The sequence below is a fragment of the Procambarus clarkii genome, chromosome 69, assembly GCF_040958095.1.
Source record: "Procambarus clarkii isolate CNS0578487 chromosome 69, FALCON_Pclarkii_2.0, whole genome shotgun sequence".
Taxonomy (NCBI): Eukaryota; Metazoa; Arthropoda; class Malacostraca; order Decapoda; family Cambaridae; genus Procambarus; species Procambarus clarkii.
The window spans coordinates 12,868,390-12,894,504 of NC_091218.1; the positions used below are offsets into that span (position 1 = coordinate 12,868,390).

General features: G+C 46.7%; 2 protein-coding genes across 2 annotated transcripts; one reads left to right on the plus strand and one right to left on the minus strand.

Moving 5' to 3' along the window:
* Positions 1–218: 218 nt before the first annotated feature.
* Positions 219–8,837, plus strand: LOC123772293 (pneumococcal serine-rich repeat protein-like). Its single transcript, XM_069311377.1, has 2 exons — positions 219–873; positions 8,200–8,837. Exons 1-2 carry the CDS (start codon positions 219–221, stop codon positions 8,835–8,837), a joined length of 1,293 nt encoding a protein of 430 aa, XP_069167478.1.
* On the minus strand, positions 8,358–17,702 carry LOC123772231 (transcription factor sma-9). The gene is made up of 3 exons (XM_045765304.2): positions 17,292–17,702; positions 12,494–13,582; positions 8,358–11,520 (listed from the first exon to the last, which is right to left on the minus strand). Exons 1-3 carry the CDS (start codon positions 17,301–17,303, stop codon positions 11,134–11,136), a joined length of 1,488 nt encoding a protein of 495 aa, XP_045621260.2. The 5' UTR covers positions 17,304–17,702; the 3' UTR covers positions 8,358–11,133.
* Between the last annotated feature and the right edge of the window lie 8,413 nt (positions 17,703–26,115).

Below are 26,115 nucleotides of genomic sequence, written 5' to 3' on the forward strand. Positions count from 1 at the left end.
GGAATTCAGCCATAACTCAACTATATGTATGCATTAAATTATTACCAAGAGGAAACTGACTTATACCCGCTAAAATATAAGTTGTATAATTTGACCATGTAATATTTACATGACCCAACGAAGATGACGCATGAATGTAAAAGCTGAATTTCTGCCATTGAAAGAAAAATCTTGACTTCTGCTATGCTACTGGTGCTGCTGCTGCTGCTATTGTTGCTATGCTGCTGGTGCTGCTGCTGCTGCTGCTATTGTTGCTATGCTACTGGTGCTGCTACTGCTGCTATTGTTGCTATGCTGCTGCTATTGCTGATTCTGCTACTAGTACTGCTACTGCTGCTGCTACTGCTGCTATTGCTGATTCTACTACTGCTACTAGTGCTGCTATTACTGTTGCTGCTACTGCTGCTATTGCTGATTCTACTACTAGTACTGCTACTGCTGCTGCTACTGCTGCTATTGCTGATTCTGCTACTGCTACTAGTGCTGCTATTACTGTTGCTGCTACTGCTGCTATTGCTGATTCTGCTACTAGTACTGCTACTGCTGCTGCTACTGCTGCTATTGCTGATTCTACTACTGCTACTAGTGCTGCTATTACTGTTGCTGCTACTGCTGCTATTGCTGATTCTGCTACTAGTACTGCTACTGCTGCTGCTACTGCTGCTATTGCTGATTCTACTACTGCTACTAGTGCTGCTATTACTGTTGCTGCTACTGCTGCTATTGCTGATTCTACTAGTACTGCTACTGCTGCTGCCACTGCTGCTGCTAGTGCTGCTACTGCTGTCACTACTACTGCAACTGCTGCTTCTGCTACCGCTGCTGCTGCTGCTGCCGCCGCCGCTACAATGACTACTAAGTCAACAGTAGCCAGTGGGTGAGAGGTGGAAGTGGGGACAGGAGAAGAATAGGTGGGTTAGAGGAGTTGACTTAAGTAGGAGAGAAAGTGGCAGGACTTAACCAGGTCTTTTTCGACTAGTCAGTGGTTGGAGAGACAAGTTCACCGTGCACAACATCATCACGCCCATTGTTGCAGTGATTGATGAAGTGTTTCTGAAACACAGCGTTTCTGCCCGAAATGCTCTGCATGTTGACCAGACCACACACTAGAAAGTGAAGGGACGACGACGTGTCGGTCCGTCCTGAACCATTCTCAAGTCGATATTTCAGCCACGTTATTGTGACTCCTCGTCTGCTCTACATGGTAGTGGTTTTGCAAGAATGTAAGAATACCGATATTAGGTAATCTTACAAGCCAATGTACCTTCTTGTATATAAATAATTGTATTTATTTTTTATATTTACTTATTTATACAAGAGTTCTTATATTCTTGTACAGTCACTAACATAGCGTTTCGGGCAGGTCCTTAATCCTATGTTCCCTGGAATACGACCCGTCAAGTCATTTAACAACCAGGTACCCATTTTACTGTTGGGTAAACTGAGGCTACAGTTTAGGATTAACGCAACAGTAAAATGTGTACTTGGATGAAAAAACGATTCTTCGCGGCAGGGGATCGTATTCCAGGGACCATACGATTAAGGACTTGCCCGAAACGCTACGCGTACTAGTGGCTGTACAAGAATGTAACAACTCTTGTATATAACTCAAAAAAATAAATCCTCTTCGGCCTGGATACGAACCAAGCCCCAAGCGTTCGCGAAACGCCAGGAGAGTGTCTTACCACTAAACCATGGGGATTGCTCAAATCAATCAACATCTGAGGTGTCGTGAAGGTTAAATAGGTTGTGTGTGTGTGCGTCTTTCTAGGTCGTCTGAGTGCATCAGTAAGGAAAGTGACGTGATGTGTTAAGATTGTTCCGCGTGTGTTTTATCGTTGTGGGAAGTGCCATGGTCACTACCATCAGTATGCTCGAGTCTTTCATAACAACCTCTGATCCTGCTGTTATGTTAGGGGACCTTCGATGTAAGGGCGCTGCATTCCTAGTTTGAGAGGAATTTCTTGAATTTCTTAAGGATAGCGCTGAAACAACCTGTCCTCTAACAAAGAATGTCGCTTTTCGCTCGTATGCGTTACATACGACCAAAAATTGTCGTACTAGAAGATGGAAGAGGCTCTCGAAAGTGACGTACTGTTCCGTTTTCCGTTTTGGGTTCTTTGGTAAATTAGGAGAGACCACTTTAAATTGACCGTTTTCTTAATTTTTGGGGAACCTTAGAAAGACGGGCTGATGAAGATGGTGTCAATTTCCGAGAAAAGTGGATTGCTTTCATTACGTGGTTGTTCTTGTGTATGATTGGTGGGGGAAACATAAAGTTAAAGAATCTAAAGAAAGCGCCAAGCCATTACGACTGCCATGATGGTAAACCTATCTTGGCACCATGATGGCGCCAAGCCATCACTTGGAAGGGCTCAGGATAAGGAGCTGGAATGGGACGGGGGGAAAGGAATGGTTCCCAACTACTTGAATGTTCGGGAATTGAACTCTGATCTGCATGAAACGAAACCATTGCTCTACCATCCAGACAAGTGATTGGGCGTAGTGGTAGCGCCAGGGGTTACTGGTTGGTGCCTGGGGAGAGCACTCCGAGCGTGTTTTGAGTGGCATTGCAGTGTGGGTGGGGCAAGTACCAGTCTCCGTGGTGTAGTAGTAAGACACTGGCCTGGCGTTCCGCGAACGCTTTGTCATGGGTTCGTATCCTGGCCGGGGAGGATTTACTGGACGCAAATCCTTAACTGTAGCCTCTGTTTAACGCAACAGTAAAATGTGTACTTGGTTGTAAAAACAATTCTTCGCGGCGGGGGATCGTATTCCAGGGACCTGCCCGAAACGCTACGCGTACTAGTGGCTCTACAAGAATGAAACAACTGTTGTATATATATCTCTCTCTCACAAAAAAAAAAAGTATGGTAAGGGTGCTGAGTTTTCTGTAGTCTGGGGTTTGCTGCGTGAATGTTTTGTGCGTTTTCTGTGGTGGTAGAGAAGTGTCGCGGGATGGTGGTGAAGGGGGGACTATGAAGGCTTCACTGTTAGGAGGGAAATTTAAATACTGTCCCGTTTTCTGTTTTGGGGCCTCTAATACTCACCTAGTTGTGCTTGCGAGGGGGTTGAGCTTTGTCTGTTTGGTCCCGCCTCCTAACTGTCAATCAGCTGGTGTACAGATTCTTGAGCCTATTGGGCTCTATTAAATCTATATTTGAAACTGAGTATGGAGTCAGCCTCCACCACATCCCTGCTTAATACATTCCATTTGTTAACTACTCAGGCACTGAACAAATTCTGTCTAATCTCTCTGTGGCTCATTTGGGTACTACGTTTCTACCTGTGTCCCTGTGTTCGTGTTCCTCTTGACTAGTTTGTCTTTGTCAACCCTGTCGATTCCTCTGAGAATTTTGTAGGTGGTTATCATGTCTCCCCTTACTCTTCTGTCTTTCAGGGACGTGAGGTTTAGGTCCCGTAGGCTTTCCTCGTAGCTCATACCTCTCAATTGTGGGACCAGTCTGGTGGCATACCTCTGAATCTTCTCTAACTTTGTCGTGTTTATCTGGGTATGGACTCTAGGCTGGAGCTGCATACTCCAGTACTGGTCTTACATAAGTGGTATACAAGGTCCTGAACGATTCCTTACACAAGTTTCAAAAGACAGTTCTTATGTTGGCCAGTCTAGCATATGCCGCTGATGATATCCTTTTGATGATGGCTTCTGGGGACAGGTTCGGTGTGATATCAACCCCCAGATCTTTCTCTCTATTTGACTCTTGCAGGATTTCACCTCCCAGATGGTACCTTGTGTTCAGCCTCCTGCTCCCTTCGCCTAATTTCATTACTTTACACTTTCCTAAGTTGAACTTTAGTAGCCATCTTCTAGACCATTCCTCCAGTTTGTCCAGGTCGTCCTGTAGTCTCTGTCTATCTTCATCTGTCTTGATTCTTCTCATAATTTTTTTATCATCAGCAAACATTGAAAGGAATGAGTCTATACCCTCTGGAAGATCGTTTACATATATTGGAAATAGGATGGGTCCAAATGGGGAGTCGGTGGCCGAGCGGACAGAACACTGGACGCGTGATCCTGTGGTCCCGGGTTCGATCCCAGACGCCGGCGAGAAACGATGGGCAGAGTTTCTTTCACCCTGATGCCCTGTTACCTAGCAGTAAATAGGTACCTGGGAGTTAGTCGTTTTCACGGGCTGCTTCCTAGGGGTGGAGGCCTGGTCGAGGACTGGGCCGCGGGGACACTAAGCCCCGATATCATTTCAAGATAACCTCAAGAAAGTGCAGATCCCTATGGACCTCCGCTGGCGATATCTCGCCACTCTGATGTCTCCCCCCTCACCGATACTCGCTGTTTCCTGTTGCTTAAGTACTCCCTTATCCATTGGAGCACCTTCCTTTTTACTCCTACCTGTTGCTCCAACTTTTTTTTAACAGCCTTTTATGGGATACTGTGTCAAAGGCTTTCTGACAGTCAAGGAAAATGCAGTCTGCTCACCCTTATCTTATTTGCCTAATTTTTGTCGTCTGGTCATAGAATTCTATTAGGCCTGTGAGGCACGATTTACCATCCCTGAACCCATGTTGGTGGTGTGTGACAAAGTTATTTCCCTTTAGATGCTCTACGAGCCTTCTCGTCACGATCTTCTCCATCACCTTGCATGGTATACAAGTTAGGGAAACTGGCCTGTAGTTCAGTGCCTCTTGCCTGTCACCCTTTTTGTATATTGGGACGACATTAGCTGTCTTCCAACTTTCCGGTAGGTCTCCCGTTTCCAGTGACCTGTTATACACCATAGAGAGTGGCACACCTTGTGCTCTACACTCTGATAGGTTACCTTGAGGTTACCTTGAGGTGCTTCCGGGGCTTAGCGTCCCCGCCGCCCGGTCGTCGACCAGGCCTCCTGGTTGCCGGACTGATCAACCAGGCTGTTGGACGCGGCTGCTCGCAGCCTGACGTATGAGTCACAGCCTGGTTGATCAGGTATCCTTTGGAGGTGCTTATCCATGGGATAAGTTAGGTTAGGATTAGGGCACTTTAGTTCGACAGTTTCTTGACGTAGAAATATTAGGAGGAGGAATTTGATTTTTTAGATTTGATTGACGTAGAAATATTAGGAGGAGGAATTTGATTTTTTAGATTTGATTGACGTAGAAATATTAGGAGGAGGAATTTGATTTTTTAGAAACATCTGAACTATATGATAATTTTAATAATAAATAGTATTATTATTTGTATTTATTTATATGTATACAAGAGTTCTCACAATCTTGTACAGCCACTAACACGTATAGCGTTTCCGGTAGGTCATTGGTCTTAAATTTCCCTGGAATACGACCCGCCAAATCGTTTACAACCAGGTACCCATTCAGAGGCGTACAGCTGAGGACTGGCGCCCAGTCAATCCTCTTCGGCCAGGATACGAACCTAGGCCAAATCGCTCTCGAAGCCCGGGGTGAGTGTTTTACCACTGCGCCACTCGGACTAGCACTATTATTTAGGAAAAAGTACATGCATACAAAATAGGATAAAAGAAGAATGCTGGATATAATAATAATAATAATAATAATAATAATAATAATAATAATAATAATAATAATGTTTCGGGGACAGGCAGCGAGAGTGTATTCATACACGTTAGGCCTCTCCGTAGTCTCCATGGTGTAGTGGTAAGACACTCGCCTGGCGTTCCGCGAGCGCTATGTCATGGGTTCGTATCCTGGCCGGGGAGGATTTACTGGGCGCAATTCCTTAACTGTAGCCTCTGTTTAACTCAACAGTAAAATGTGTACTTGGTTGTAACAACGATTCTTCGCGGCGGGGATCGTACTCCAGGGACCTGCCTGAAACGCTACGCGTACTAGTGGCTCTACAAGAATGTAACAACTCTTGTATATATCTCAACAAAAAGCGTTCACAAAAGGTGATCTGAGAGCTTCGCACCAGAGCGTGTTGTGGCTGGAAGTGTGGCTGATCACCTGTTGTTGCCACACACCTGTACTAAGGTACACTAGGTACTAGTGTACCGTCTAGTGTACTAAGGTACACTAGATGGGACCAACATAGAAAACTTCTTCAAGCGATGGGTGTCTGTGAGTTGGACAGCTGCTGCGGGCTGCTTTCTGGGGGATGTGTGGCAAAGGAGGCCTGGTCGAGGACCGGGCAGCAGGAACGCTGAGACCCGAAGTCATCTCAAGATAACCTCAAGATAACTGCAGTCCTCCTCAGTTCCGATTCGCCTCATTAGTTTACCATCGTCAGCAAACATGGATAGGAATGCACTTACTCCCTCAGTCACATCGTTTGCATATATTAGGAACAGGATGGGGCATAGCACCGAACCTTGAGGCACCCCACTCGTTACCTCTCTCCATTATGATAGTTCTCTGAACATGACTCTTTGTCTTCTTCCTGAGAGGTTCTCCTTTATCCACTTCAGTTCTTTTACCTATACACCAGTCTGTACTCACCTAGATGTACTTGCAAGATCGAGCTAGGCTCGTAGCCCCATTTTCCGAACGTTCTTAAACTAATGCAATGACTCATTTCTCACGCTTTCGTCATATTTACATATCAAATTTTGCATCGAATTACCTTCAGTGACTTCTACGTCTAACATGTTCTACTTATTGACAGCTCTGACACTGATTAGGTCATTTCTGACGTCTCTGTCACACATTTGCGTCTCCAGGCTCCATCTATGACTCCTCGTTCTGGTGTTCCTAGCTTTGGACTCCGCTGCCTTGTCTACTTTCTTATATTTCCCCTGAATCTTATATCTTATATGTTGTCTCTTTTATCTCTCTCGTGTGTGTGCGCGCGCAGCTCATCCTCCTGTTTTGGTAGTCCATACAGTAACGATGAAGACCATAATATATATTGGAACAGTTGCACTAACGTCCCACATAATAAAAGTATTTGAGAGAGTGATTAGGAGTCAGGTCACTAAATTCATGGAGACCAATGACCTCCACAACCCGTTCCAACATGGATTTCGAGCGGGAAAATCATGCCTCTCACAGCTACTTGATCACTACGACAAACTCATTGAGGCATTCGAAGAAAAACAGAATGCAGATGTGGTATACACGGACTTCGCAAAGGCATTCGATAAATGTGACCATGGAGTGATAGCACACAAAATGAGGTCAATGGGAATGACCGGTAAAGTAGGACGCTGGATACTCAGTTTTCTGTCGAACAGAACACACAGAGTAACAGTCAACCAAATAAAATCGAGTCCAAGCGTTGTTAAAAGCTCTGTACTTCAGGGTACAGTCCTTGCACCACTGCATTGAACTGTATGTTTAACACTTCTCTAACCCTGTCCATGGAGGACAGAAGAAAATGTATATATGCTGGTTTGCATTGTAAATGTCTGGCCACGTCTGTGGTAGAAAATAATAATAATAAAAAAAAAAAAACACTGCTTTTTCTTATTCTCATATCAAATAAAGACAAAAATACAAGTCACAGTGAAGGGTTTTCTATTTTGTCTTCCCGACAGCAATGTTTACGTTACCAATGTACACGTGGCAGACGCTTCACGAAGCTGTCGGAATCAGTAGAGAAAATACGAGAGCAACCGTACAGGGCCTCTTAAGGTTATCTTGAGTTGATTTCGGGGCTTTAGTGTCCCCGCGGCCCGGTTCTTGACCAGGCCTCCACCCCTAGGAAGCAGCCCGTGACAGCTGACTAACTCCCAGGTACCTATTCAGTGCTAGGTAACAGGGGGGCATAGGGTGAAAGAAACTCTGCCCATCGTTTCTCGCTGGCGCCTGGGATCGAACCCGGGACCACAGGATCACAAGTCCAGTGTGCTGTCCGCTCGGCCGACCAGCTCCCTATTGCCAACCGACCGGCAATAGGTCGGTCGGCACAGCTCAAGTACAAGTGTAATCCCGACGAATGCTTTGGGCTCTACAACGCTGAAAGACAACCCGTAGCCTCTCATAACTTTGTTTATCATCCTGGTGGGGGCGTCAGTGCACATTCAAATTAAAATAAACCATGTTTTATATCGTATTTTACTAGCTTGTGAGATAATTTGTCCTTTGAAATATTTCTTTGCGTGGAAAATTATACAATATACAGGATATTGCAACATTGTATTTATAAGTTCATTTTTTTACAACAAATTGGTTATAACAATGTCGAGAACAGCTTCAAATGACAGACATGACAAATTGACGAGCCTCACATTCCTCATTTATACACACATCAAGTTGCGGACATAGCAGCCTCATCCAGACATCAAGTTGCGGACATAGCAGCCTCATCCAGACATCAAGTTGCGGACATAGCAGCCTCATCCAGACATCAAGTTGCGGACATAGCAGCCTCATCCAGACATCAAGTTGCGGACATAGCAGCCTCATCCAGACATCAAGTTGCGGACATAGCAGCCTCATCCAGACATCAAGTTGCGGACATAGCAGCCTCATCCAGACATCAAGTTGCGGACATAGCAGCCTCATCCAGACATCAAGTTGCGGATATAGCAGCCTCATCCAGACATCAAGTTGCGGACATAGCAGCCTCATCCAGACATCAAGTTGCGGACATAGCAGCCTCATCCACACATCAAGTTGCGGACATAGCAGCCTCATCCACACATCAAGTTGCGGACATAGCAGCCTCATCCAGACATCAAGTTGCGGACATAGCAGCCTCATCCACACAACAAGTTGCGGACATAGCAGCCTCATCCAGACATCAAGTTGCGGACATAGCAGCCTCATCCAGACATCAAGTTGCGGACATAGCAGCCTCATCCAGCTCTAATATTAACGGAGTTAACAGCCTCGTCATCTATGGTGCTATCCTAAACTTCACGAAGGGTTACAGATGTTTACATCAAGAGCTAACTCTTTATTAACATCCCCATCTCGCAGGATGGGTTGCCAAACAGAACGTGAAATCTCTTTACCATTATAAAGATTATAAGGCATTGTATGTACTGTAGGCATTGTATATAAAGTTTAGGCATTGTATGTACTAGCTCTACCTATAAGTCAACCAATCTTTGTAAAAATTTATTGTATGTATGTACCTTACCTAAATAAAAATTATTATTATTATTATTATTAAAATGCACGGCCACAGATCAAAAAGGTGCAAAGTTCTAAGTGCCTCATACCACCAGATCTGAGAGGGGGTCTAATGAATGAACTTTATATAGCACTTTATGCAGTAATATAATGTTGAAGTGCAAGATCAAGTTCCTGGTCGAAATACACTCATTGGGCACTCGGGATTGTGAGAGATATCACTCACAATCACTAGCTACAGGGAGAAGTATCACTCACAATCACTAGCTACAGGGAGAAGTATCACTCACAATCACTAGCTACAGGTATCGAAAACTCCTCATTCTGGAAATCAATATTCCATATTGGTAGCCGTTTCTCCCCACATACATATATAAATATATATTAAATTTGAAATCATATGCTTAATATCCGTCCTTTCAGACATTTGAATGTCTGATTTCATTCCTATCATATATAATTGTTTGGCGCAATATGACTTAGTTAAATTTCAACACAAGTACTCCAATGGATATCGTTCACGGAACCAGGTATATAACAGCACTATCACACTACTGTACAGAGCACCACTCTAGCTATCGTATAGACCACCATTCAAGCTACCGTACAAGGCTCCACTCAAGTACTTTGACCTTTGACAAGCTGCCGGCTTCCTGTCCTCGTCGAGGCCACTAGGGTTAGTGACCCTCAGATAAATCAAGCTACCGTACAAAACATCGCTCACAGCTATCGTACAAAGCACTACTCACAGCTATCGTAGCAAGCACCACTCAGCTATCATACAAGGCACCACTCACAGCTATCGTACAAAGCAGCACTCACTGCTACCGTAGAAAGCAGCGCTCACAGCTTCTGTGAAAAGCAGCGCTCACAGCTACCGTAGAAAGCATTATTAGCAGCTACAGTAGAAAGCAGCGCTCTCAGCTACCGTAGCAAGCATCACGAGCAGCTACCATAGCAAGCAGCACTCACAGCTACCGTAGCAAGCAGCACTCGCAGCTACCGTAGCAAGCAGAGCTCACAACTACCGTAGTAGGCAGAGCTCACAGCTACCGTAGCAAGCAGCTACAGTAGAAAGCAGCACTCACAGCTACCGTAGCAAGCAGCACTCGCAGCTACCGTAGCAAGCATCACTATCAGCTACCGTAGCAAGCAGAGCTCACAGCTACCGTAGCAAGCAGAGCTCACAGCTACCGTAGTAAGCATCACTATCAGCTACCGTAGCAAGCAGCACTCACAGTTACCGTAGCAAGCAGCACTCGCAGCTACCGTAGCAAGCAGCACTCACAGCTACCGTAGCAAGCATCACTATCAGCTACCGTAGCAAGCATCACTATCAGCTACCGTAGCAAGCAGCACTCACAGCTACCGTAGCAAGCAGCACTCGCAGCTACCGTAGCAAGCAGCACTCGCAGCTACCGTAGCAAGCAGCACTCACAGCTACCGTAGCAAGCAGCACTCACAGCTACCGTAGCAAGCAGCACTCACAGCTACCGTAGCAAGCAGCACTCGCAGCTACCGTAGCAAGCATCACTATCAGCTACCGTAGCAAGCAGCACTCGCAGCTACCGTAGCAAGCAGCACTCGCAGCTACCGTAGCAAGCAGCACTCACAGCTACCGTAGCAAGCAGCGCTCACAGCTACCGTAGCAAGCAGCACTCACAGCTACCGTAGCAAGCAGCACTCGCAGCACTCACAGCTACCGTAGCAAGCAGCGCTCACAGCTACCGTAGCAAGCAGCGCTCACAGCTACCGTAGCAAGCAGCGCTCACAGCTACCGTAGCAAGCAGCGCTCACAGCTACCGTAGCAAGCAGCGCTCACAGCTACCGTAGCAAGCAGCACTCGCAGCTACCGTAGCAAGCAGCGCTCACAGCTACCGTAGCAAGCAGCACTCACAGCTACCGTAGCAAGCAGCACTCACAGCTACCGTAGCAAGCAGCACTCACAGCTACCGTAGCAAGCAGCACTCACAGCTACCGTAGCAAGCAGCGCTCACAGCTACCGTAGCAAGCAGCGCTCACAGCTACCGTAGCAAGCAGCACTCACAGCTACCGTAGCAAGCAGCACTCATAGCGCCAGGATGATGAGGGGCGGGACACAGGGAGGTGAACAACGGGTACTAGTTAGTATGGGTGTCGAAGGCCGCCAACCGCCGGGTTGTTAGGGATGACTACGAGGTACGGCAGACCGCTGGTAGATCCAAAACTCGACGAACCGAAGCCTGTTGAACCCAAGCTTGGCGAACCGAAGCTTGACGAACCAAAGGCTGCCGATCCTAAGCTTGGCGAGCCAAAACCTGGCGAGGCAAAGCCTGACGAACTAAAACCGGTCGATCCCAGGCTTGGACCAAAACCTGATGAGCCGAAGTTTGTTGAACCAAATCCGGCTGAACCGAAGCTTGACGACTGCAAGGCTGCCGGACTCCAGCTTGTTGTCCCAAACCTCACGGAAGGGAAGCCCACCACGGCTTGGCTCGCCGAGGGCCCGTCTCTCACAACGCTCACCTCCATCTGCAAAAAACAATCCGTAATGCATATCAAAAATAGCATAATAATTTATAAATGTACACAACTGATGAAATATGTACGACACTAACATTTGAGAATAGTTACGTTTACCTATGAGATATTACACGAGTGACGTATTCACTGTAATCACATAGAGTAACTAGTGCGGTGCAGTAGGCCTAGTTTTAGCCATAGCCAAGTTATGATTGATAACTAAGCTTCTAGTACTGTAAGGGTGTTTGAAATACCAAATGAGCAACTATTGATGATGATGAGCACATGATTTCAGTTAAGATTTAGATACAGTACAAAAGCCTCAACCGAGTCAGTAGAGCGGACAATTTTGGGTATGTCAGGGTGTAAGCTTTTTGAGGGTATAAGCCTGGGTATGGGTATTTATACAGGGCATGGGAGAGTTGCACATTTATGCACAGGTTGGGTTAAGCTTTTAAGTTAGATCAGGCAAGGTTAGGTCAGGCTTGAATAGGTTAAGTTTGGTTAGGCTACACTAGCCTAGTCTAGGTTAAATTTGATTAGGCTAGATGCTTAATGCATCTATATGCTTCAAGAAATACAAATATAGAGATATTTGGAAATTGAATCAAGTTGATTATTAAATATATAATGGTAGGTGTTCAACATTGGCTCCTTAAGTAATTAACTGATGCCGCTACATTCTTGCATACTTAAAATGAAATAAAAAGATAAGTTATGATATCAATGCACTTAACAAATTAGAAAAGAGTGAAACAATGAAATAAGAACAGACGATGAATGAGAAATTACACTAACAAAAGCCGAGCCAAAATCCCAAGAGAAAATTGTGGGTTGTGGAAGCCACTGTTGCATCTGCTCTACCACTGCTGAATACCCTCCATCTCTGTACATACCCACCCAAACACATTGCTTCCATTGTCAGTTACGCTAAAAGTGTTGCATTATAAAACCAGGTAAAGCTCTCTGGAACTTTACTTACCTGAGGCAGTAAGCTTAGAGCTGGGTGGCGACGGTCTGCCCCTGAAGAAGCGATGTGGCTCCTCGCAGCCTCCTGCTCCCATAAGTTGTGGAACGGTGCGAACTCTGTCTGGAAGTCGGGAACGCCGCCGGCAGTGGGCGCTGCCTGCGTTTCCACGAATGTCTCCTGTTGTTGCTGCTGTGTCGATGTTGCTTGTTGTGTCGGTGCTGCTTGCTGTGCTGGCGCTGCCTGCTGCACGGAATTTGATTGGATTACTGTCCCAGGTGCAATTGCATTCCTGGCTGCCTGAGCTTCCCACAGATCGAAGAAGTTGTTAAATGCTGCGGCTATATCAGGCGCTGCTGTGGTACTTACTGCCGGAGTCTCAACTGTCAGCACCACCACAGCTTGCTCTGCTGCTTGATCCACCTGGGGCTCCTGCGCCACCTGTCCCTCCTGTGCCACCTGTCCCTCCTGCGCCTGTTCTTGTGCCACCTGTCCTTGGGCCTGTTCTTGTGCCAACTGTTCCTCCTGCGCCTGTTCTTGCGCCACCTGCTGTCCTTCTTGGGCCTGTTCTTGCGGCACCTGCTGTCCTTCTTGGGCCTGTTCTTGCGCCACCTGCTGTCCTTCTTGGGCCTGTTCTTGTGCCAACTGTTCTTCTTGGGCCTGTTCTTGAGCCGCCTGTCCCTCCTGTGCCTGTTCTTGCGCCACCTGGGCCTGTTCTTGCGCCAACTGTTCTTCTTGGGCCTGTTCTTGAGCCGCCTGTCCCTCCTGAGCCTGTTCTTGCGCCACCTGTCCCTCCTGGGCCTGTTCTTGAGCCGCCTGTCCCTTCTGGGCCTGTTCTTGCGCCACCTGTCCCTCCTGGGCCTGTTCTTGAGCCGCCTGTCCCTCCAGAGGCAGCTGCACCAGTTGAGAGGTCTGCGCCGACGGCTGCGTCAGCTGTAGATAAGGCGCCGTGGGTGGAATAGAGTTCCTTCTGGCCTCAGCGAGCCACAGCTGATGGAAGGCGTCGTGTGCCGCTAGGACGCTGGCCGCATCTGCCGCATGGGATGCCTGCGGCGACACCTGCGGCCGCGCCTCCGTCACCGCCACCGCCACACACAGCAACATCTGCAACAACAACATATTGCAAACATATCTCATGAACAACAATGAGGTTAGTTTGTCACTGTTGGCCCTCGAGAGCGCCTTCGCAAGCATAAAAATTTTTACCGTGCAAGCATAACGAGGCTACAACCCGTCTTCACAACTAATAGGTCACGTTTGTTACGTTGTGGTCACTAACGTGACAAAGCCAACTTACTGTGATATGTAACGGCTCACGAATATCCCTGTTTTCTATGCATCGGACTCAATAGGTTGGGAGGGTTGCTAGGGTTCGCTTCTGGTTGGGTTAGCAGGTTGGATTTTTCACGGAGTTGTAAACCGAGAGAGCGGAGAGGAACAGTATACCCGGGTACACCTTCGTGAGAGTAATAATAGTGAGTTTACCTTTGTAAACACATGATGATACACACAAAGTTTACCTCTTGTGTTTCATAACTTGTCTGTACCTGTCTGTGAGTTGGAAGGTTTATCATGGGTACAGTAACGGTGAGGAGGACTTGTAATGGGTACAGTAACGGTGAGGAGGACTTGTAATGGGTACAGTAACGGTGAGGAGGACTTGTAATGGGTACAGTAACGGTGAGGAGGACTTGTAATGGGTACAGTAACGGTGAGGAGGACTTGTAATGGGTACAGTAACGGTGAGGAGGACTTGTAATGGGTACAGTAACGGTGAGGAGGACTTGTAATGGGTACAGTAACAGTGAGGAGGACTTGTAATGGGTACAGTAACGGTGAGGAGGACTTGTAATGGATACAGTAACGGTGAGGAGGACTTGTAATGGATACAGTAACGGTGAGGAGGACTTGTAATTGGGAAAGCTAATAGTGAAAGTGAAAATAATTTGCGTAATGGGAAAATATTGACAATTGTGAGGCTTGCATATCAAATGTATTCAAATTCCGTATCAAATGTGATGTATTAAATGAGAGAACGGGTGTCGAACTATCACTTGTGGTTATCACTAAAATCTATCGTCGGTGGTTAAATTGTAACAAGGCTGTTGGAGCACCTTGATGGTTGTGGGTCCCATAGTCGGGGACAGGAAGCCTATTGACCCAGTCCATCCTCCAAATAAAGACCCAAAAAGGGATTCTATCCACCCGCCAAATCCGATGTTTATAAATGAAAAACGGTTTACACACGATTCACAACTGATGACGTTCGAACACTTCCGGAACAAGTGCTTCACTGACGACTTGTGTTCGAACCACAACGCTATAAATGCTTCACCCACGTACTACAAATACAAATAATCGCCAACAGAACCTAAACACCTAACTTAACCTAACCTATGCCTCTACATGCTAATATATTATAATATTAATTTATATTTTAAAAAATTCCTGTTTTGAATGAACAGCATGTAAAAATTTATGAATGCGTCTGTGGGGTCGACCGCTGGATGGAATGGACTTGTGTCGAGGACGGGTTGGTTGGCCAACTACTGACCTTCCCCAGGAGGCAGCCCACAACAGCTCCCTGACTCCCGGGGGACCTACCCTCCAAACACACACCGAAACTACGACGTTGGTACAACGTTCGAACAAGTTTTAACACCACCTAACCAGTTATAACAACCAATATATCAAGTTGTAACAACGTTCCAATACGTCATAAACACGTTAAGCCAAGATGTAACAACTTTATTACAAGTTGTTACAAGCGGAAAATAGAGACAGTTTCGGTTTGTGTTTCCAGGGGACCTATTTACTGCTGGGTGAACAGAGGCATCAGAAAAACAGTAGCAATACAAGGACACGAAACTGATTGGGTCACCTCTTTTCAATACCTTGGAGCCATAATAGACAACCAGTTGAAATTCACTCAAAAAATTGAATATCTTCGACAATGCTGTAAAGCCAGAAACTCAGCTTTGCGCTCCCTGACCAGTCTTGGAGATGGTGCATCTCTACCAGTACTCAAAATGTACTACGTTCCAGCAGTTAGGTCACTCATCGACTATGCTGCTCCTGCTCCTACATCCCTCAGTGATAACCAGTGGGAGATACTGGAAGTGTCTCAAAATGATACTCTGAGAACAATGCTGGGAGTACCTATATGGACGCGTCGAGAGACTCTAAGAATGGAAACCAACTTGTCAGCCTTAGAAAACAGGATCAAACAAAGGATAGCCACCATAACAGCGAAACTTGATGGAACCACCGCCAGACTGTCAGTCAAAGATAGCATACACAGATCACTTCACAGAAACCTTCAATATAGAACCAGTGCATAGACAGATAATCTGGTCAAGATTCTAGAGAAGGTGAACTTGAAACGGACCATTAAAAACAAAGGAGAAGATAGACCATATCAACACTTTCGGCAGCCTCCTCCATGGGAAGAATCGAGTCTGAAGATAATCATTGAAGGATTACCAGTTAAAAAATCTGCATGTGACCCGCAGAGGCTCAAAGCCGTCGTAGAACAACAAATGGAAATCATCTCTAGACCTACAACCACTAACATCTTCACAGACGGATCAGTTGATCAAGAAAGAGGTTCTGCTGGGGCAGCAGTCTATACTAACAACCATGAAACTTACTGGAGCATGAATAGTGGGTGCTCAACATTGCAAACAGAATAATATGCCCTGAAGGAGACCATAAATTATACAGTTGAGAATAATTTACATGATATCATTCATACGGACTCTAAATCTTCGCTCCAGGCATTGTTATCCAGTCAGCACAGAGATAATATACAACTCATCGCAGAAATCCTACATATAGGAAAAGAAGCACACAATCTAGGGCTGTCAATTACCCTAAATTGGACACCAAGTCACATTGGCATAGATGGTAAGGAAAAGGCAGACTCGCTAGCAAAAACTGCCACTGCTCTACCTGTTGTATAGGTTCAAATACCTCCAAGTTTTTCACAGATTAAGGAGCAAATCAAGAAGAAAATACTCCCAACTATCAAAAGTCGCCACAGAGCCAAAGTAGCGGAAGGAAAATCCACTGCGATATGGTACGAACAAGCCACTGGGAACTACTCTTTCAAGTCTGGCAAAAAGATATCCAGAGACATTGCAGTAGCCATACACAGACTCAGTCTTGGTTACAAGTGCTGCTGGGAGGTAATGAATCCAATAGTTAAAGAGTGTCGTATCTCTGGAACAGAAGCAGAGGCGCCACTATTGCACTACTTACTGGAACGTGAAGCAACTGAAGCCCAGCGCATTAAACTGAACATTAATCCAACGACAGCAGCTGCATTAGATGCAAAATCCACAGCGACTACAATGGTTAGAAAAGCCGTTGAAGAACGGGACACACTAGTGAACACTGTGCATCTACATCCGCCACCAAGATAATGTTATTAAAACAAAAGACTAAAACCGGTGCGAAGAGAAAGAAACTCTACCTTCATTTAAAACTTTGACCCAGATATCACAGTAACAATGTTATCGTGAAGATTTGAACTCAATTACAGGCTCACTATACCCCGCGATACAAGGACATTTCGTTCTGAGTAGCTAAATCTAAGAGAGCATCAACAGGTATTAGTTCCCCCCCCCCTCCCCGGGCCAATCAGTGACCTGCCCGAAAATGCAATCAGTTGAAAGTAGAGGCCAGTCTCTATTCCATTCGGGGATTGACCCCGGGATCCTCGTTGTGAGCAGACAACGTAGCCTACTACGCTACCAACTATACCCTTAATAACCGAGTATAATATATCAATGAACAACTCGACAATACTGACCACAAGCTTCATCTTGGCCGCGACGACACACACAACTGACTACTGCAGGAAGGCCCCGGCCACACCTTATATACCCAGGTCCATCACACGACCCCTCACATTATACCCGCTAAACACGACCCGTCAATTTTCCCTGAAAAAGTGGCTGTGGAGTGTTGCCGGGCCGAGGGGCGCACTACGGCCCGGCCACGCTCCCTTGATGGTCCGGTCGACCTCCAGGATGGTCGCGGAGACGGGTCCGGTCGACCTCCGGGATGGTCGCGGAGACGGGTCCGGTCGACCTCCGGGATGGTCGCGGAGACGGGTCCGGTCGACCTCCGGGATGGTCGCGGAGACGGGTCCGGTCGACCTCCAGGATGGTCGCGGAGACGGGTCCGGTCGACCTCCAGGATGGTCGCGGAGACGGGTCCGGTCGACCTCCGGGATGGTCGCGGAGACGGGTTCGGTCGACCTCCAGGATGGTCGTGGAGGCGAGTATAAACATCAGAGGTCCGCGGTTGTACAACATCATCCCAACAAGCATAAGAAATATTGCCGGAACAACCGTGGACAGAAAGAGGAAGGGAGGAAGAGCTTGGACACAGGGGAAATACCAGATGCGCTCAAATCAGCAGACATAGCCCCTCTACACAAGAGACGGAGCAAAGCTTGGGTGGCTTAATCTTCATAGATCAATCAAATTAGGGCAGGTGAAAACTACCAATCGGTTTAGGATATAAAGTCGATCACTAAAATTTATTCGAAATAAATGCCATTGAACAATAATTGGCATTGCTCAATTCTCACGGGATTGAAATAAATGCCATGAGAAATAACTCGATATATTTATATAATCCAGTGACAGTGTCAGACCACGGAGGAAAATTGAAACAGGAATTTCCTTAAGTACTTTCGTACTTAAGGAAATATTAATATTCGTATATTAATACATCTGTTGACCAAACTACACACTAGAAGGTGAAGGGACGACGACGTTTCGGTCCGTCCTGGACCATTCTCAAGTCGATACATCTCCTTCTGAAGATGTATTAATATACGAAAGTACTTAAGGAAATTCCCGTTTCAATTTTCCTCCGTGGTCTGACACTGTCACATTTTTTCACGTGTTTATTTTTCGTGATTTACGTGTACAACCCGTTCTCGCAAATTTAATAAGTCAATATTGACTTATTAAATATGTGCATAGGTGACATACTTAACATAATAGATACCCTTAAAAAGATTCATAGAAAACACCGACCTTACCTAACCTTGTTAGTATCTTAAGATAAGCATCTTATAGCTTCGTAATTACAATTATTACCTAACCTATAATAGGTATAGGTTAAGTAATAATTGTAATTACGAAGCAATACACACACATATGATCCAGAGTAACACTATGTCGCTGAGAGTGAGACACTGAGACACGCTGCCTTCAGACGATGACAATGCTGGTCCAAGACGACCTTTAAGGAAGGGCGAGGTAAATACCCACAGGAATCCGATTTCATTTGACATACAGCATCTCTTGACGCCCAGAGACCCACCTTTGGCAGGCCCGGTTACCCAACGTACCTGAGGTGGGGCATGATGCCCACACTCCGCTCCTCTCACCCACCCCATTTATCAAGCATTTATGTGTCCACTTACGAAGCCTGTGCATCTGTCTTCGATCATTGTGGCTTGCTCGGGAGACATCTCCCGTCACGCAGGGTGCAGTCGCACCTCCACAGATCTCCAGTATCAGCTCTTGATACTGGTAATGGCTCAAAAGGGCCACCACTTACGGGCTATTCATGCCCGTGCCACCTTTTGGGTGGCTTAATCTTCATCAATCAATCAATTGTGGCTCGGTTTGTTGTTATTGAAGAGTTTATGAGCTGAAACCTTCACAACCCAACAAATGAACAAATCCACAAGGGCCGTGACGAGGGTTCGAACCTAAGTCTGAGAAGAACCTTCACAACCCAAGCTTATTATTGTTATAAACAACCTCGCAAGACTTCGGAGTTATGAACTGTTTAATAAAGGCTAAATCCCGCCAAACACACACCGAAATTACGACGTTGGTACAACGTTCGAACAAGTTTTAACACTTCCTAACCAGTTATAACAACCAATATAGCAAGTTGTAACAACGTTCTAATACGTCATAAACACGTTAAGCCAAGATGTAACAACTTTATTACAAGTTGTAACAAGTGGAAAATAGAGACAGTTTCGGTTTGTGTTTCCAGGGTTAACCTCCCTAACTGAGGAAAGATGTACAGGTTTCGTAAAAAAGGCCCGTAATAGCTAGTTGCAGGTCCCTGATCTTGGTGAAGACGAGAGGGTTCTAGGGGGAGCCGGAAAAGAGCACGCTGGACTTGTGATCCTGTGGTCCTGGGTTCGATCCCAGGCGCCGGCGAGAAACAATGGGCAGAGTTGACCAGACCACACACTAGAAATTGAAGGGACGACGACGTTTCGGTCCGTCCTGGACCATTTTCAAGTCGATTGTGAGAATGGTCCAGGACGGACCGAAACGTCGTCGTCCCTTCAATTTCTAGTGTGTGGTCTGGTCAACATACTTCAGCCACGTTATTGTGACTCATCGCCTGCAATGGGCAGAGTTTCTTTCACCCTATGCCCCTGTTACCTAGCAGTAAAATAGGTACCTGGGTGTTAGTCAGCTGTCACGGGCTGCTTCTTGGGGTTGGAGGCCTGGTCGAGGACCGGGCCGCTGGGACACTAAAGCCCCGAAATCATCTCAAGATAACCTCAAGATAACCTCAAGATAGGTTAGCTTGTTACCTTGTCGAAATTACTGTTATTATGGGTTATTAAGGGCGTTGTTTTGACTTCACAATGGCAAGTGATCATTGGTTTGACTTCACAATGGCAAGTGAGCATTGGTTTGACTTCACAATGGCAAGTGAGCATTGGTTTGACTTCACAATGGCAAGTGAGCATTGGTTTGACTTCACAATGGCAAGTGAGCATTGGTTTGACTTCACAATGGCAAGTGAGCATTGGTTTGACTTCACAATGGTAAGTGAGCATTGGTTTGACTTCACAATGGCAAGTGAGCATTGGTTTGACTTCACAATGGCAAGTGAGCATTGGTTTGACTTCACAATGGTAAGTGAGCATTGGTTTGACTTCACAATGGCAAGTGAGCATTGGTTTGACTTCACAATGGCAAGTGAGCATTGGTTTGACTTCACAATGGCAAGTGAGCATTGGTTTGACTTCACAATGGCAAGTGAGCATTGGTTTGACTTCACAATGGCAAGTGAGCATTGGTTTGACTTCACAATGGTAAGTGAGCATTGGTTTGACTTCACAATGGTAAGTGCATTGATTGATGAAGACTAAGCCACCCAAGAGGTGGCACGGGCATGAATAACCCATCAACAAGGGCGTTAAGCAATGTCTCAGTTTATATGGTAGTGAAGAAGGGGATATGTGTAATGCTGACCATAGTAAGACTAACTCCGTCTCGGAGGCAATGCTGACCATAGTAAGACTAACTCCGTCTCGGAGGCAATGCTGGCCATAGTAAGACTAACTCCGTCTCGGAGGCAGTGCTGACCATAGTAAGACTAACTCCGTCTCGGAGGCAATGCTGACCATAGTAAGACTAACTCCGTCTCGGAGGCAATGCTGACCATAGTAAGACTAACTCCGTCTCGGAGGCAATGCCCCCGCACCATTTGGTCACCACTTGGTCCGGGAGACATCTCCCGTCACGCAGGGTGCAATTGCGCCTCCACAGATCTCCAGTATCATCTTTTGATACTGGTAATGGCTCGAAAGGGCCACCACTTACGGGCTATTCATGCCCGTGCCACCTCTTGGGTGGCTTAATCTTCATCAATCAATCAATCGGAGGCAATGCTGAGAACTCATCGCCAACTTAACAAAGGACATCCACAATCTAGCTATCTGCAATAGCATTTTTTTTTTTCAAGCATTGACTTATCACTGGCCACGCAATCTCTGCAAGGTGTAGCGGGTCTGTATAAGAGAAAATAAACAATTTATCTACACAAATGGAATGACGATGTGTTATGAATGTATATCTTATCACTAGTTAGGGTACAAGACACAAGGGTTTTCGTTTGGTGTTGGACTTAAGATCTATCAACCTCTGGAGGGGTTATTAAGACCACCACAATACCTTACTGACCAACCAGCAAGTTTGGTGTTGGACTTAAGATCTATCAACCTCTGGAGGGTTATTAAGACCACCACAATACCTTACTGACCAACCAGCAAGTTTGGTGTTGGACTTAAGACCTATCAACCTCTGGAGGGTTATTAAGACCACCACAATACCTTACTGACCAACCAACAAGTTTGGTGTTGGACTTAAGACCTATCAACCTCTGGAGGGTTATTAAGACCACCACAATACCTTACTGACCAACCAGCAAGTTTGGTGTTGGACTTAAGACCTATCAACCTCTGGAGGGTTATTAAGACCACACCTGATTTTATTAAGACTGATTTTTTCAAAGATTTAGTTCTCGCTGTCACAGTGTTTCGTGCTAAATATTTTAATTTAGCACGAAAATTGAAAATTTAATTGAAGACTGAATTTTTTCAGAGTCTAGTTTAAGTCTGAATTTTGTCAGAGTTTAACCCTCACTTCAGTATTAAATAATTCTTATGGAGAAAATTAACTTCCTACTTAGTAGGAAGATATTTGAAAAAAGTTCATCAGACGTTAGTTCTTGGACCCGGCTCTATTTATTTTCAGAGTTTTACTGAAACTGGGGAGACAGCATTACTGGGGAGACATCATTACTGGGGAGACATCATTACTGGGGAGACAGCATTACTGGGGAGACAGCATTACTGGGGAGACAGCATTACTGGGGAGACAGCATTACTGGGGAGACATCATTACTGGGGAGACAGCATTACTGGGGAGACAGCATTACTGGGGAGACAGCATTACTGGGGAGACATCATTACTGGGGAGACAGCATTACTGGGGAGACATCATTACTGGGGAGACAGCATTACTGGGGAGACATCATTACTGGGGAGACATCATTACTGGGGAGACAGCATTACTGGGGAGACATCATTACTGGGGAGACAGCATTACTGGGGGAGACAGCATTACTGGGGAGACATCATTACTGGGGAGACAGCATTACTGGGGAGACAGCATTACTGGGGAGACATCATTACTGGGGAGACAGCGTTACTGGGGAGACAGCGTTACTGGGGAGACAGCATTACTGGGGAGACATCATTACTGGGGAGACATCATTACTGGGGAGACATCATTACTGGGGAGACAGCATTACTGGGGAGACAGCATTACTGGGGAGACAGCATTACTGGGGAGACATCATTACTGGGGAGACAGCATTACTGGGGAGACATCATTACTGGGGAGACAGCATTACTGGGGAGACATCATTACTGGGGAGACAGCATTACTGGGGAGACATCATTACTGGGGAGACAGCATTAAAGGGAAAACAGCTTTGAAGGGAATGAAGCATTACAAGTGAAACAACTTTACAACACGTACAATATCGCCGACAGCATCCCGCGACAACATTCCCTCACTGATGACAGGAATCAAATGTTCCTTCGATCATTAGAGAACTTTTAGTGGGATTGCCAGCGCCGAGCGGCATGACCCCCCCCCCCCCCCGCTGGAGACGACAAACTCGTCCACTGGTGAGTGATTCCCAGCGCCCGACCCTCGCTCCCCGACACACAGTCATCTGTGTCGCAGTGGGCACAGTATCCGAGAGTAATGTTGATTCAGCCTCGAACCAACGTCACTCTGGGATATTGTGCCCACTGGGGTTGTTCGCCGGCCTCTTTATCTCTCTACTGAGGTGGGTACAGGAGCAGACGACTGCTGACTCCTGTTAGCTGGCTGAGAGCTTTCCCTTCCCATAGCTCATGGTAAGCCTTACCCTACTAGTTTTACACACAGGAGGGTACAGGAGCAGACGACTGCTGACTCCTGTTAGCAGGCTGAGAGCTTTCCCTTCCCATAGCTCATGGTAAGCCTTACCCTACTAGTTTTGCACACAGGAGGGTACAGGAGCAGACGACTGCTGACTCCTGTTAGCAGGCTGAGAGCTTTCCCTTCCCATAGCTCATGGTGAGCCTTACCCTACTAGTTTTGCACACAGGAGGGTACAGGAGCAGACGACTGCTGACTCTTGTTAGCAGGCTGAGAGCTTTCCCTTCCCATAGCTCATGGTAAGCCTTACCCTACTAGTTTTACACACAGGAGGGTACAGGAGCAGACGACTGCTGACTCCTGTTAGCTGGCTGAGAGCTTTCCCTTCCCATAGCTCATGGTAAGCCTTACCCTACTAGTTTTACACACAGGAGGGTACAGGAGCAGGCGACTGCTGACTCCTGTTAGCTGGCTGAGAGCTTTCCCTTCCCATAGCTCATGGTAAGCCTTACCCTACTAGTTTTACACACAGGAGGGTACAGGAGCAGACGACTGCTGACTCCTGTTAGCTGGCTGAGAGCTTTCCCTTCCCATAGCTCATGGTAAGCCTTACCCTACTAGTTTTACACACAGGAGGGTACAGGAGCAGACGACTGCTGACTCCTGTTAGCTGGCTGAGAGCTTTCCCTTCCCATAGCTCATGGTAAGCCTTACCCTACTAGTTTTACACACAGGAGGGTACAGGAGCAGACGACTGCTGACTCCTGTTAGCTGACTGAGAGCTTTCCCTTCCCATAGCTCATGGTAAGCCTTACCCTACTAGTTTTACACACAGGAGGGTACAGGAGCAGACGACTGCTGACTCTTGTTAGCTGGCTGAGAGCTTTCCCTTCCCATAGCTCATGGTAAGCCTTACCCTACTAGTTTTACACACAGGAGGGTACAGGAGCAGACGACTGCTGACTCCTGTTAGCTGGCTGAGAGCTTTCCCTTCCCATAGCTCATGGTAAGCCTTACCCTACTAGTTTTACACACAGGAGGGTACAGGAGTAGACGACTGCTGACTCCTGTTAGCTGACAGAGCTTTCCCTTCCCATAGCTCATGGTAAGCCTTACCCTACTAGTTTTACACACAGGAGGGTACAGGAGCAGACGACTGCTGACTCCTGTTAGCTGGCTGAGAGCTTTCCCTTCCCATAGCTCATGGTAAGCCTTACCCTACTAGTTTTACACACAGGAGGGTACAGGAGCAGACGACTGCTGACTCCTGTTAGCTGGCTGAGAGCTTTCCCTTCCCATAGCTCATGGTAAGCCTTACCCTACTAGTTTTACACACAGGAGGGTACAGGAGCAGACGACTGCTGACTCCTGTTAGCTGACTGAGAGCTTTCCCTTCCCATAGCTCATGGTAAGCCTTACCCTACTAGTTTTACACACAGGAGGGTACAGGAGCAGACGACTGCTGACTCCTGTTAGCTGGCTGAGAGCTTTCCCTTCCCATAGCTCATGGTAAGCCTTACCCTACTAGTTTTACACACAGGAGGGTACAGGAGCAGACGACTGCCGACTCCTGTTAGCTGACTGAGAGCTTTCCCTTCCCATAGCTCATGGTAAGCCTTACCCTACTAGTTTTACACACAGGAGGGTACAGGAGCAGACGACTGCTGACTCCTGTTAGCTGACTGAGAGCTTTCCCTTCCCATAGCTCATGGTAAGCCTTACCCTACTAGTTTTACACACAGGAGGGTACAGGAGCAGACGACTGCTGACTCCTGTTAGCTGGCTGAGAGCTTTCCCTTCCCATAGCTCATGGTAAGCCTTACCCTACTAGTTTTACACACAGGAGGGTACAGGAGCAGACGACTGCCGACTCCTGTTAGCTGACTGAGAGCTTTCCCTTCCCATAGCTCATGGTAAGCCTTACCCTACTAGTTTTACACACAGGAGGGTACAGGAGCAGACGACTGCTGACTCCTGTTAGCTGGCTGAGAGCTTTCCCTTCCCATAGCTCATGGTAAGCCTTACCCTACTAGTTTTACACACAGGAGGGTACAGGAGCAGACGACTGCTGACTCCTGTTAGCTGGCTGAGAGCTTTCCCTTCCCATAGCTCATGGTAAGCCTTACCCTACTAGTTTTACACACAGGTGGGTACAGGAGCAGACGACTGCTGACTCCTGTTAGCAGGCTGAGAGCTTTCCCTTCCCATAGCTCATGGTAAGCCTTACCCTACTAGTTTTACACACAGGTGGGTACAGGAGCAGACGACTGCTGACTCCTGTTAGCTGGCTGAGAGCTTTCGCTTCCCATAGCTCATGGTAAGCCTTACCCTACTAGTTTTACACACAGGAGGGTACAGGAGCAGACGACTGCTGACTCCTGTTAGCTGGCTGAGAGCTTTCCCTTCCCATAGCTCATGGTAAGCCTTACCCTACTAGTTTTACACACAGGAGGGTACAGGAGCAGACGACTGCTGACTCATGTTAGCTGGCTGAGAGCTTTCCCTTCCCATAGCTCATGGTAAGCCTTACCCTACTAGTTTTACACACAGGAGGGTACAGGAGCAGACGACTGCTGACTCCTGTTAGCTGGCTGAGAGCTTTCCCTTCCCATAGCTCATGGTAAGCCTTACCCTACTAGTTTTACACACAGGAGGGTACAGGAGCAGACGACTGCTGACTCCTGTTAGCTGGCTGAGAGCTTTCCCTTCCCATAGCACATGGTAAGCCTTACCCTACTAGTTTTACACACAGGAGGGTACAGGAGCAGACGACTGCTGACTCCTGTTAGCTGGCTGAGAGCTTTCCCTTCCCATAGCTCATGGTAAGCCTTACCCTACTAGTTTTACACACAGGAGGGTACAGGAGCAGACGACTGCTGACTCCTGTTAGCTGGCTGAGAGCTTTCCCTTCCCATAGCT